The following is a 13,374-nucleotide window of genomic DNA, read 5'->3' as shown; positions in this document are numbered from 1 at the left end:
AAGAAACAATATCTTTTAGTATAAGAGAAATTACTTTTAGTAATTTTTTTTTTTTTTTAATTTGCATAGTCAAACATTGTGTTTATTAAATTATATTGATTTAAAACCATGTCTAACATGAAACTCGTGTATCTACTTCGTATATTTTTAAATGCATATATTGAATTTTTACAATCCGAGATATTAAAGAGCTCAACCCAAAGCAAAAAATTATTATAAAAAATAAAACAAACCCATGCGATGCATGAACTTCAAAACTAGTTTTTTTTATTACTTTGTTTATTTATTTTTTAAATAGGGTCTCTTTTCGTTCCACGCAAAAGTGAGCCAAAGTTATTTTCTTGTGGTAAAAGCAATTAAGAACAAACCTGTTTAACTGAAAAAACAAACTGGTACTGAGCCCAACCCTTTTACGGTTTACCCGCGAATCAAACACCCCATTTTTTGTTTGGAGAGCACGAAATCAATCACCAACAATTTCCCCCCTTTCTCTCTCCTCTGACTCAAATCTCTGTACATTTCTAGGGTTTTCAACCTTTCAATTTCAGCTCAATTATTTCAAAATTCAGTACAACAATGGCGGAAGAAGACGAACAACAGCAATCGCAGCCACAAAAAGCTTCGTCGCTAGGGCAAACACTCATACCAGTTGTCAATAAGCTGCAAGATATATGCTCGCAGTCAGGTATCTCGATTCCAATCAATTTGCCGCAAGTTGCGGTTGTCGGAAGCCAAAGTAGCGGCAAATCGAGCGTCATTGAAGCTCTTGTTGGCCGTGATTTTCTTCCCAGAGGTCCTGATGTAGTTACGCGGAGACCTCTTATGTTGCAGCTCATTCAAACTAAGGTTAATAACGGTGACGATGATGGTGGTGTGGAATATGGGGAGTTCTTGCATTTGCCTGGCAATAAGTTCTATAATTTTTCCGAAATCCGCAATGAAATTCAGGTATTTTTCGTATTTTGTTTATTTCGTCGTGATATTTTTTTTTAGGTGGTGAATGCTATTTGTATTTCTCAAATGTGTATTGGTAGGACACTGTATAAGAGTAATCATTAATGAATTTCTTTGCTAGTTTTGGCAAATTAGTATCTGTGGTTTGGAACTTAGACGAATTGTTGCTTCCTTATAGAGATACTAGTGTATTGAAGAAAATATTGAACCATATTACTCCGCATCGCCTATATGAGATAATTTGAACGAGCATGATTTGATTCTTCACAAAACCGTATCTACTTGCTTTCACGTATGAGGATTAAAATCCTCCTGCAAGAGAAGCTTTACATTGGCTGGAATATGGAGATTATCTAGTATCTACTGCTCTAATAATCATCAATGTTAGTGTAACAGAAACCAACTTTAGATGTATAGAGGGCTGTGGAGGGCAGTAGGTTGCTTCCGGAAAAACAGTAAGCTGTCAAAGTTATGATTTCACTACCTCATTGTACTATATATACCATTTTTCCAGGCAACGATACTGAAATAGCTACGGGAACAACCGTGAGAATAATTGGTTAAGCAACATAAGAACATTGGAGCAGTGAGCAAATGTGGACTATTACCTTACTAGCGCTGCATCAAATCGCCCCCCCCCCCCCCCCCCCCAATACAATAAGAGGAGGATTAAATATGGGGAATTTGGAAGAATATCCATTTTCGAGAAAAAATCTTAACTAAATCAACCATTGCTGTTCCTGGGCTTGTTCCATAGCTTGGCAGTGGAGTTTAAAGCTATTCCTGTTGTTTCTTGGTTTTTCATGGATGACTCTTTTACCTTCTTTCTCAGAATTAACTAATGGAAATTGGCTCCATCATCTTCCCATGCCTTGTTTATAATATCATCACCATCCCCGTCTCTTGATCTATATCAATCTAGATGATCACATCTTCTAAATCCGTTGACAGAGTCAATACTGAACTTCATGTGTTTACGTTTGGTAAGAAATTCAGTTGGTAGCCAAGTGGTGCAAAGGGGCAACTTTTTGAGAAATTTCTTTTAAGGGTGCGATGCAGTGTGTTTGCCGGATGTCATTTTCCTTAATTAACGTTTAACATTAGGTGAATTTGGCATGCTGTTCTTAGGGTGTTTTACTGTTTGATCTTTGATAAGGGTTTGATCTTTGATCTTTGATTTAAGAAGTATTTATGAACTTGATAATAAAGAATGCAACTACTTATACTTGCCTTGTCATTTCCTGCCAATTTCTTCCCATGGCTGGATATTTATCCCTGGTTGTGGAGTGTGGACTAATGCCGTGGGTTTCTCTTTTGCCTCCATCACTTCAAGGCTGAAACTGAAAGGGAAGCAGGAGCCAATAGGGGCATCTCAGAGAAGACAATCCGGTTAAAAATTTACTCTCCCAATGTTCTTGACATCACTTTGATAGATTTACCCGGAATAACAAGAGTGCCAGTTGGTGACCAGCCTTCTGATATCGAGGCACGAATTCGCACAATGATAATGAAATACATACGTCATCCCAGCTGCCTAATATTAGCTGTTACCCCAGCAAACTCAGATTTAGCCAATTCTGATGCTCTTCAGATAGCAGGGAATGCTGACCCTGACGGTGAGTTTGCTTTGCTTGTGTCTCCTTTCCATGTTCCTTTTTATGGTCTTTTATATTGTCAAAGGAAATACTTGCCTGATAAATGATACGTAATAGATGTATTATAATCCCTCTTCACTTATATGATTTATGACTTAATTCATTCAAACAATTGACCACGAGGGGATTTGAAAGAGTAGTGTTTCCTCATCCCATTTTTCCTTTTTTCTACATTTGTCTTAGCTATTTCATTTTCTTCTTGTTCCCAGGAAAGCGGACTATCGGTGTTATTACAAAGGTATAACTCTTGATATAACATTCTTATATTATGTTTTTTTTTTTTTTTTACATTGTGGAAGTATTTGACATTCCCTACCCTTGGTTTTCAGTTGGATATCATGGATAGGGGTACTGATGCCCGTAATTTGTTGCTTGGGAAAGTTATTCCTCTCCAGCTTGGTTATGTAGGAGTGGTTAACCGCAGCCAAGAGGTAAAGTTTCTTAATCTGAAATTAACCTGTATTTCACATTGACAATATGTTTTGTGGTCTACTTTGGTGTCTTTTAGAAGTTTAGGTCACATTCTTTGTTTGATGAGCAGGACATCATGCACAATCGCAGCATAAAGGACGCCCTAGCAGCTGAAGAGAGATTTTTCCGCTCCCATCCTGTATGATTAGAGTTTCTTTCAGTTCATTTCGTTCAATAGTTCTGGAGCTTGTTGGGTTCCAATCTCCATTTGTTCTTTCCAAAATTGTGTGGTTGTCTGGATCTAAGTATCAGCGCTTATCATGTTGTTACAGGGATATATTAATCTAGCTGATCGTTGTGGTGTTCCACAATTGGCAAAGAAATTGAACCAGGTTCGAACCTTGATATGTGTTCTTTTTTTCTCTCTGGTATATATTTTGCTGACCATCTTATGTGTATAGATTTTGGTCCAACACATCAGAGAATGTCTCCCGGCATTAAAGTCAGCGATAAGCTCACAGTTGGTCACTGTGACGAAGGAATATGCTAGCTATGGAGAGACTCCTGATACAAGGGTAAGTTCTCCGAATTTCAGTGGTTTCTTTCTTTTTGGCAAGTAGGACAAAGAGTTACGTTAAAAGGAGACCAAGGTAGTGGACAAAAATAGAGAGCCTCAGGGACGAAGCTACATTGGGGGCCAGGCCCCTGTCAAAATTCCGAAATTTTTATACCAGTATATAGATAATACTAGTAATTAGTAACTATGATCAATGCATTTACGTTTGTTGCAGTGGTTGACAACCTGCCTATACACGCAGGGGCCAGCGATATGAACCTGACTAGGTTCAAAATTTTTATGTTTTTTCTTTTATTCTTTCCCACGAACACCCTTTTCTTTCTATTTTCTTAACAGTTTATGTAATCTACTGTGTAGTATGTATTTTGTCATGTCTTTTTAAAAGTGAACTTTTTAATTTGTTTGCCTCATCATTTCTTATTTACTTTTTTTTTTACTTCTAACACTAAATCCACAAGTTTTCCTAATTGTTATACATATATTATGATATTTTACAAAATAATTAATACGTAGTACGGCATGAGGAATGCTAAACCTCAAGTGGCTTGTGTCCATATGGACACAAGTGACCCAAAATATAACCATTTTTATTACCAACACAACATATGTTAGTACCAAAACCGCAAATGATTTGTATTGGTACTTCTTAGCAATGTATTGGTATACCAATAACATACTAGTGTCGGTACCATTACCAAACTAATGGGTACCAATACGAGCCTATAGACACAAGCCACTTGAGATTTAGAGTTCCTCATTACGGCACAGACGATTGAAATTTATGGATGATAAAATCAAATTCGGCCCCCGTCGGGATGGATTTCTTGCTTCCTCCTTGGAGAGCCTAAGATGAAATCAAAGGATAACCCTATGTTAAATAATCATTGCAATTTTATCAAAAGTTCGAGGACTTGATGCTTGTAGTGAAGCACGTGACTCCAACTACAAAAACCTCTTACGATAGAATTTAAAATCTGAATGGCAACACGAAGCCTTCTAAAATGCCTCATTTTCCTTCTTTTCACATATGCCACCAAATTGCTATAGGAACTGACCCTGGCATTTCAACAAACTATTTATCCTTGAACTTTCTCTACTGTGCTTTTGACTCATCTTTGACATTACCTGCTTAAACAACAAGGGCAGATAAGTGGTCATAAAATTATTTTTGAGGAAGGCTGTATCTGCTAGTGAAGCTGAAATTCTCTTTTCAAAAAGCTTCTGTAGGATTTTCCTCATCGCCAATGGCCAAGCAAGAAACATGTCCACCTTTTTGCATGCCACAGAACTTTTTAATCCTTAACAGAAAAGACTCCACCTTTTTCATTCAGCCAAAACATAGAATCATGTCTTCATAATGAACATAAAATATACATATCTATGAATTTCCATATTGAATAGTTTGTTCTGTGCCCTTCGTTGTGTATATCCATCTTCTTCTTTGTACCTTCAATACAAGAGAATCATACCTTGTCATATTGGCCTAATTCCTTTGACATGGCTCCCAGTCCCCCACAACTTTGGGGTGCTGGGTTTAGATGTATATGGCCTTTCCTCTAAAATTCCCTAGCCTTATCCTGCATTTGTAAAGGGACTGTTCCCTTCAAAATTTAGACTCTTGATATTTTGAAATTAGACACTAACAACTATTATTGAGACAGACAAAAACTTATAATGAATTTATGAAGAACTAAAACAGCAAAACCAAATCTTCTTTAATGCTACGACGGATTTTTTATTCAGTTCATTTCCATCCTCTATTTTTCTCCCGAAAAGCAAGGTTAGATAGGGATTAGATAATCTACCTTATATTGTATATTTTTCTGATTGTCATTAGCGATAGTTTAGCAGAATAAATGTGATGATTACAATTTAGGAAACACATTCTTTAAATTCTTGTCATGGATCATGCTGTAAATCTGTAATTCCTGTTTCTTCTCATAATTGTTTTTATGTTGTCATGTACTGTAGGCTGGCCAGGGTACTCTTCTGCTAAACATCCTGTCCAAATATTCTGAAGGTTCGGATTGACAATTCTTTATCATGGGAATCCAACTAGTTGAAATTTGAGTGCTTGGATAAATGTTGTTCACAGCATCATTGCTACCCCCCCCCCCCCTCCTACTCTCTGGAGTTGGGTAGTGACTGCTTAATTTGAATTTCTGTGTCGTTGAATTGTGTTTGTCACCCTTAACATACTCATACCGTTGGTTTGTTTTTTACAGCATTTAATTCTTTGGTGGAGGGAAAAAATGAAGAGATTTCAACCTCTGAGCTGTCTGGTGGTGCACGAATTCATTTTATTTTCCAATCTATCTTTGTAAGGAGTCTGGAGGTATGCACCCTTTCCATTTTTGTGTACTGTTTCTATAAAGTTTTTGGGACATTGAAATCTGTTCTCCAAGTATAGCTAGGTCCTTCTGCAATGATATTTTCACAGCAGATCACTCTTTTCCCTACTAATGTCTAATGTTACTAAATGCCAATTTAGGATGTTGATCCATGTGATGGATTGTTAGATGAAGATATCCGAACTGCGATTCAGAACGCAAGGGGTCCAAGATCGGCTGTATTTGCTGCAGAGGTAATCTCCTCCTTTTCCCTTCCAATGGATTAGTCACTGCCTTTATTTTTAGCTTCCAGTCCTCCCATGTCTAATGTTTTACCTTGAAACTTGAGCACACTGTTTGTTTTTATCATCACAGCTCTTTGCCAGTTTTAAACATACAAATAGATACTCATAACCATTAGTTTTTGGTTGAAATCAGAAGGCACTTCTTCTCTCTCTCCCACCCTCGCCCCTTAGGTTAGGTTTTGTGAAAGTGATTTGAGATGTACCCTAGTTAACGGATGTTGGAAATATTGCACCGAATCCTCCTTTTTGAATGCGCTGCTTATGGTTTCCAATACAGCTGTTCTGCTCTTGATTGTTTAGTATTGTGAAATTACAGGTTCCTTTTGAAGTTCTTGTCCGAAGGCAGATAGCTCGATTATCAGATCCTAGCATACAATGTGCACAGTTTATATACAATGAGTTAGTCAAGGTATGGAGATCTTCTTTGTTGTCTAGAAGACAATTGTCTCTACCTGTTGATGCTTTTTCTTGCAGTCTAACTCTAGCAAACTTTGTTCTCGTGGAAAATATTAGATGAGCCACTCGTCTATGGTTAACGAACTGCAACGTTACCCTGTCCTCAGAAAGCGGGTCGACGAAGTTGTAGGAAGATTCTTGCGGGAAAACCTTAATCCTGCGGAGAGCATTATAAGACACCTCATTGAAATGGAGGTACGTTAACAGATTGGGAGGGCAGGGGGGGGGGTAATATTGTTAATCTTGATTGCATTTTTGCGAAGTATTTTTGTGACTTGTCGAAATTGAAGTGAAAAGGGAAGGTTCTATTGTTTGTCATCATCTGTCAAACTTTGTCTTTTAATAAGTTTAAATCTCCAACGCATACCTTCGTATTTAAGACAGCTTGTAGAATCAGACTTGTCAGAAGAATCCGTCAGGTCAGGCAATCTGATTTATGTTGGTCTCAGTCAACCTACGGGTGAAGACTGAAGAACAACATTTTGCTCGTATTATGAGCGAGTACTATACTAACGTTTCTTTGCTTAGAACTTAACAATAAATTAATGTTACCTGAGGAATTATGGAAATCTCACTTCATATTTTGTTTTTATATCTTACAATCTAAGCTACTGAGAAGGAGCCATTTCTGGACTTTTGGTTAAGTACATGTGTTTGTAACGGCTATTGAAGTCGAACCATCGAAGGAATATCTCCTGTTTTCTACTTTTTTTATTCCAAGTTCTGTCATTTGTTTATGGTAAAGTCCATCAAAGGATCCGCAAATTTCAGGAAAAAAATAATGTAAAAAGATATTGAGTACAGTTATTTTTTTGTTGTTTTTATCTGGCTAAATGTATAATGCTAACCTACTAGAGTTACTGTTATAACACGTTTCTTTGAACCGTTAGAGATGAAAATAGCCTGTACTCTCTTGATCTCATATTAGTTGCAACAATTTCTCTTTCCTTCACCCCGTTTGAATTGCAACACTTCTAAATATGGAAAGGATCAACTACTTTTTAACGTATCTGTTTCCTAATGTTGGACTCGTCAAAATGTGTAAAAATCCAACCTCCCCCCCCCCCCCCCCAATTTCCTTTCACCCAAAAAGTAAATGTCTTTCATCCGAACAACTATAATAACAAAATAAAAACCCCATTATCAATTACAATCAATAAAATAAAAGTCAATTAACACTTTTAAAGTTGTGGACGAGTAAAACTGTTGCGATTAAAATGAGACACGGGGAATAGCGGTCAGTTTAGTTGATTTAGAAAACTGTTAAGAAACAGTGCTCAGAAGTTCATACTGTTACGTGAGGTTACATAAACAATCCATCTGCTTGCATCTACAAATGTGGGAGTTTGAGGAACTTTGTTTGATGACTGATATTTCAGGCGAGGCTTTCTTCTACTTTAGGTGTAGGAAAGATGTCTTCTTTGTGTAGGGTATTAGTGAGCCTATGTACCTTGTTCTCTCTCCTCACTGGTCCTTAGGGATGCATAATGTCAACACTTTTGAAACTTGAAGACATAGCTGATACGTTGATTCACTGATCAGGCACTGTATGTGCTTTCCCTGACTCCATTCTTCCCCATATTATTTTGTGAGATAAGTACTTGATTTCATTTATTGATGTCAACCCTCATGATTTCACTGCCGACTTTTAATGTATTATTCAAAAAAATTTCGCCTTTCGAGTTTTGATGCTTGACTAAAAATGCTCACATTCAAACATGTATGTTCTGCAGATGGATTACATAAACACTTCACACCCAAACTTTATTGGTGGAAGCAAAGCATTAGAAACGGCTCAGCAGAAAATTAGGTCATCAATGGTAATTGTACCAGTGTCTAGACCTAGGGTATTGATTTCCCTTTTAATTTAGAAGCCATTTAACCCTGTAACTGTTTGATCACTTTGATGCATATTTTTCATCATTGTGATGGTTGGCATTCTGGATCAGGATGGTGGTGAATCTGACATGGCAATTGTTTCTGAGAGGAGTTCAAGATCTAGACCAGTTACAAGGTCACCAGCAAATGGATTTATTAAGTCACCAGCTAACGGAGTGGTATCGGATCAGGTAATTATGTTCTTCCTGGTTTATAACTTCTCAATGTTAAAAGTTCTTCTGTTCGTCTTTGCAAAGCATGGGGAAGAACTTCATGTTTCCTTAATGGGTGTATGGAACAATCATTCTTAGTTCCAAGTATGGAACACTTTTAACCTTTTTTTAATCTGTTTGAACGAGTAGGGAGTTCGAGCAAATGCAGAAGCAGCAAGAAATCGACCTGCTGGTAATCTCTCTCTGTGATTCGTAGTGTGCTTGAATTTTTTCCTTGTTGCAATGTTAGAATCCAGCTTCTTGATTAAGAACACTGTTGGATCATTTATGTGATTAGTTTTTCGAGATAAATTATGGTGTGATAGTCCAAGTTTAAGCTGGTTATATGTGATTTTCCTATAACACAAGATCTCACCAGTATGTGCTAGGGTGGGCGTCTGGGCGACCTGCGTAGTTAATTATGAATTGAAATTTGCAATCATTATTACAAATTACTTTGGTGGATCCTTTTGGAGTGTGTTATAGATGCAGTGGTGTTAGTTAATAAAGTTGTCAGAAGAGTATATCTTAAACTGACCACTATGTTGTTAAATGATGCTAATGTTTCCTGTATAGAAAATTGTACTTCCATAGTAATCGATATAATTCAACCAGTTCTATATACCCCTGGAGAGATAGGTTTTAACCGAAAGTTCTACCTGATAGAGAGCCACTATTTTGCTTTTTAGAACCTTTGGGAAAATTTTCTCTCGGGTTAGATGCAGTTTGATATGCTTAAGATTTTCAACTTTGCGAGGCTTCAAGAGCATTATGATAGAGTCCAATCCCAAAATTTCCTTGCGTAGAAATGCAGTTCAAATCCTTCTATTCTAGAAGTGTTATTGTGACAGAAAGTGAGAGGTAAAAGAAAAGGGTTTGATTCTTAGTTCTGTGCTAGATGAATGTTCAGGTCCATAGAATCTGACATAATGACGAGTTAGCAATTACCTGTCAAGAGTTTGGGGATTAATTATGTCAAACCTATAGCTTCAGCCTATGAGAATATGAGATTAAAACTCATACACCAATGTTTTACGTGAGTGCGTCTTATAGTTAATCCTTCATTTAATTCTAATTTGTGTCATCACTCATCACAGGTAGCTCCATCTGGGGTATTCCATCCATCTTCAGTGGGACTGAGAGCCACTCTTCTGCTCATGAGGCTCCTAAAAGTAATTCGCAAAGGGAACCGTCTTACAACATTGATCATGCCCTTTCTACCATTCATTTGCGAGAGGTGTGTCTTCATGGCGGTTGCATCTCTTACATTGACTAAAAATTCTTAGGTGTACCGTGTACCCAAGGGTATTTTATGCCCATTGGTCGTCCCTCTCACATTTTCTCTTCACATGTAAGGGGAAAATGTGAGATGGTGCATCTTAGATGTGCTTTACATTGACTACAGTTCTAAAGAGCATGAAATTTTGTCTTAAATCTTTGTTCTACTTTATGTCAGCCACCTTCCATTTTGAGATCTTCAGAGACCCTTTCAGAGCAAGAAGCTACAGAGATAGCTGCTACTAAATTGCTATTATCATCTTACTTTGACATTGTGAGGAAAATTATCGAGGATTCAGTGCCCAAGGCTATCATGCACTTTTTGGTTAGTGTATTGAACAACACCTCCAATTATGCTAGTAACATTTATCAAATGTGAAAGAAAGTCGTAGCTGGTACTCCACTTGTACTGTTATAATCTCATATCTTACTCTCATTTGGGCCATTATCTGTGTATCCATATCAGGTCAACCACACAAAACGCGAGCTGCACAATGTTTTAATTCAGAAACTTTACAGGTATATAAACTGTTCAGCTGCTTATGCTTTACTTCTTAAACACCAATGCGCACCTCTTTTGCAAGCCTTCTCAGACCAATGCTGGCCATCCTCCTGTTAACTTGCCAAAGTTATAGTATACTTTTTGGTTGTTGCAGGGAAAAGCTATTTGAAGAGATGCTGCAAGAACCTGGAGAAGTGTCGGCTAAAAGAAAACATGCCCGAGAGACTCTCCGAGTCCTTCAACTGGCTTTTCAGGTGAGTTCTATCAGCAGCATTCTATTTTTGTGATATACAATTCACCTTTTAATGTTGTAGGGCTGTTTCACTTTCACAGAACACATGTCTTTAGGCTCTGTTCTATTCGACTAACTTGTCTGAAATTATACTATCTAAACTTATTTTCACTGTAGCGTAACTTATTTTGTCTAAACATATCTGGACTTATGTTGCCTAAACAAGTCAAATAAGTTGAACAAAACAAGGCCTTAGTTTCATACAGGGGCGGACCTATGGTTACCCGGTAGGGTCCATAGGGACCCCCATTATTTAAAAAAAAAAATTAAAGAGTATTTGTAATTTTTTTTTTTTTTAAAAAAATTGTATTTGTGGTCCCCCAAATAAATCAGCAATAATATGAGAGAGGAAAAGTTGGAACAAGATTTCCAACTTTCACGTGAAACAATAAAAGGGAGTAATAAATTTGGCTTTTTCCTAGTTCCCAAATTGAATACTTCCAAAACTCATTAATTATTAAATAAATAAAATCCAACTTGTTTTACCAATTACCAACGGATGTTTCACTGTTTGGCTTTTCAACTTTCCCAAAATCTCTCACAATTCACAAATAATGGGTTTTAATATTTTCATTAGTTTTATTGTATGTTATGAACGAATTTATTATTTTGAGTTTTCAAATTTATAGTTGACTTTTAATTTTGACTTTTATAGTTGACTTTTAATTATTTTTTTGCAATGAAGTTGTATTTAATTTTGGACCCCCATTTTATAATTCCTGGGTCCGCCCCTGGTTTCATATATGCAAAATTGCACATTTCCATTTACTTGATGGGTATGTTGGCTATGTAGGTGCATTAGCTGAAGTGCTGTTAGATTTGCCACTTATATGTGCAAAGCTAACTTTATCATAAATTATCTGAGAGATTTTACCCTATTCACTAATAACTAGTAAAAGTTACCCTCATAACTAGATTGTTAACAGATTTCTGTACACTGAACAAGCGTTATTTGATTAATAAAAAAAATCTATATCAATATTCTTGAGATTGATGTCTCAAAGGCGGACTTACCCAATTTTGTATGTATGATGTTGGTTGCTTGCTTCTTTTGTAGACACTGGACGAATTGCCTCTTGAAGCTGAGACGATTGAAAGAGGATACAGCTTGGGTACCGATTCAATTGGGTTACCGCTTACATCCTCTTATACCACGAATTTTTTTTGACAAGTTGATGTTTGTTCCAATGATCTGGATAGATGGTATTTCTTACGACTGCCTAGGTCAGTTCCGAATGCTCTTATATGCGGTGGAGTCTGAGCAATTCATTAATTGACATGAACAAGAAGTCGTTCGTTTTTTTGAGCTCAAAAAGTTGTGAATGCAAGGTTGCTTTTAAGAGGAAGCCTTGATGAGCAAGAACACACTGGCCTCGGTCGAATCATAGGTCTCGGTACATATTGATTTTTTTGGTTCACAATTCATAAATGAAAGTGGAGATATAAAGTTGTAATTTTTATAAATGATCATTCTGTTTTCTATATCTTCAATCATTTTGTTCTTAAATATGTTATGGCAAGTACAACTATGTTGCCTGTTGATTTTTTTCTTTCTTCTTTTTCGTGTCCATTCTTGGTACGTTGCATTTGTTATAATCTCATGCAGAGTCCACACAGCCTTTGATTCAATTAAAATAGGTTTCCTATATCAAAGCTACAACACTTCAGTCTAAGCTATTCAGCTTGGCCATTGCTCTAAGGGTGGCATATTGAAGTTGACTTTAACGTCCAACTAGAGAAGTCAGTCAATGTGGGGGAAGTTTTGCGACTTGACCTTGAGTACAGGCTAACCAAAAGATACAAGCGCACACACTTACCAGAAGAAGGATTCTATTTGTCTTTTTTAATTTTTAAGATAACCTCCTACCCAAACGGCCGAACCCCCAATTATTTCGTACATTATATTAATAAACAGTTGTTGCCACAAGTCATTCACCACAGTTGAATCACACACCTGCGACCTTAGTGTTAAACTTGTGAATATAATGATACGGCTTACCCTAATACGGGTGCCTGGGACAATAGTACAATTACGAGTATACCCTTAGTATCCTCTATTACACTCCCTCAATCCGTGCAAGGGTAACCACGTGCAGATTGGACCTTAAAAACTCAAAACGCTGACCCGACAAACCTTTCATAAAAATGTTAGCGAATTGTAACTCAGTAGGGACATAACGAACAACTAAATCACCATGAGCAACACGATCCCGAACAAAATGATAATCTATTTTGATATGTTTGCTACGATCATGCTGAACCGGATTGACCGCAAGATAGGATGCATAAACATTATCACAAAAGAGCTTTACGGGTGCGCGAATGACGATCCCCAACTCAGCTAACAAGGAACGAATCCAGAGAGTATCATGTACCGTGTACGCAACATCGCGGTACTCTGCTTCCGTGGACGATTTGGAGACGGTGGGTTGCTTCTTCGAGCGCCAGGAAATTAGGTTGCCACCAAGAAAAATTGCATAACCAGTGGTGGAACGACAACTATCAGGACAACCTGCCCAATCCG

General features: G+C 37.2%; 1 protein-coding gene across 2 annotated transcripts; it reads left to right on the top strand.

Annotated features, from left to right (window-relative positions):
- The first annotated feature begins 384 nt into the window (after positions 1-384).
- LOC110793244 (dynamin-related protein 3A) lies at positions 385-12,405 on the top strand. 2 transcript variants are annotated; one of them, XM_021998098.2, is made up of 20 exons: positions 385-948; positions 2,288-2,570; positions 2,819-2,847; positions 2,939-3,040; positions 3,151-3,219; positions 3,353-3,412; positions 3,482-3,595; positions 5,569-5,617; positions 5,823-5,932; positions 6,089-6,181; positions 6,549-6,641; positions 6,746-6,883; positions 8,422-8,535; positions 8,638-8,757; positions 8,929-8,971; positions 9,876-10,015; positions 10,235-10,381; positions 10,523-10,575; positions 10,713-10,812; positions 11,908-12,405. In XM_021998098.2, the coding sequence occupies exons 1-20, from the start codon at positions 577-579 to the stop codon at positions 12,016-12,018; spliced, it is 2,340 nt and encodes a 779-aa protein (XP_021853790.1). In that variant the 5' UTR covers positions 385-576; the 3' UTR covers positions 12,019-12,405. The 2 variants fall into 2 exon arrangements, with proteins under 2 accessions (XP_021853790.1, XP_021853791.1); XM_021998099.2 differs by having other exon boundaries at positions 393-948; positions 8,422-8,508.
- Positions 12,406-13,374: the final 969 nt, after the last annotated feature.

Source organism: Spinacia oleracea, chromosome 3, assembly GCF_020520425.1.
Source record: "Spinacia oleracea cultivar Varoflay chromosome 3, BTI_SOV_V1, whole genome shotgun sequence".
In the NCBI taxonomy this organism is placed as follows: Eukaryota; Viridiplantae; Streptophyta; class Magnoliopsida; order Caryophyllales; family Amaranthaceae; genus Spinacia; species Spinacia oleracea.
This window is presented reverse-complemented; position numbering and strand designations above follow the sequence as displayed.

What these genes read in the sequence shown, in the direction of transcription:
- LOC110793244 (XM_021998098.2), top strand. Translation starts at nt 577, where the DNA reads ATGGCGGAAGAAGACGAACAACAGCAATCGCAGCCACAAAAAGCTTCG. An exon ending in AGGGAATGCTGACCCTGACG is followed by an intron (nt 2,571 to 2,818) that starts GTGAGTTTGCTT and finishes TCTTGTTCCCAG; the next exon opens with GAAAGCGGACTATCGGTGTT. An exon ending in AGCAAGAAATCGACCTGCTG is followed by an intron (nt 8,972 to 9,875) that starts GTAATCTCTCTC and finishes CACTCATCACAG; the next exon opens with GTAGCTCCATCTGGGGTATT.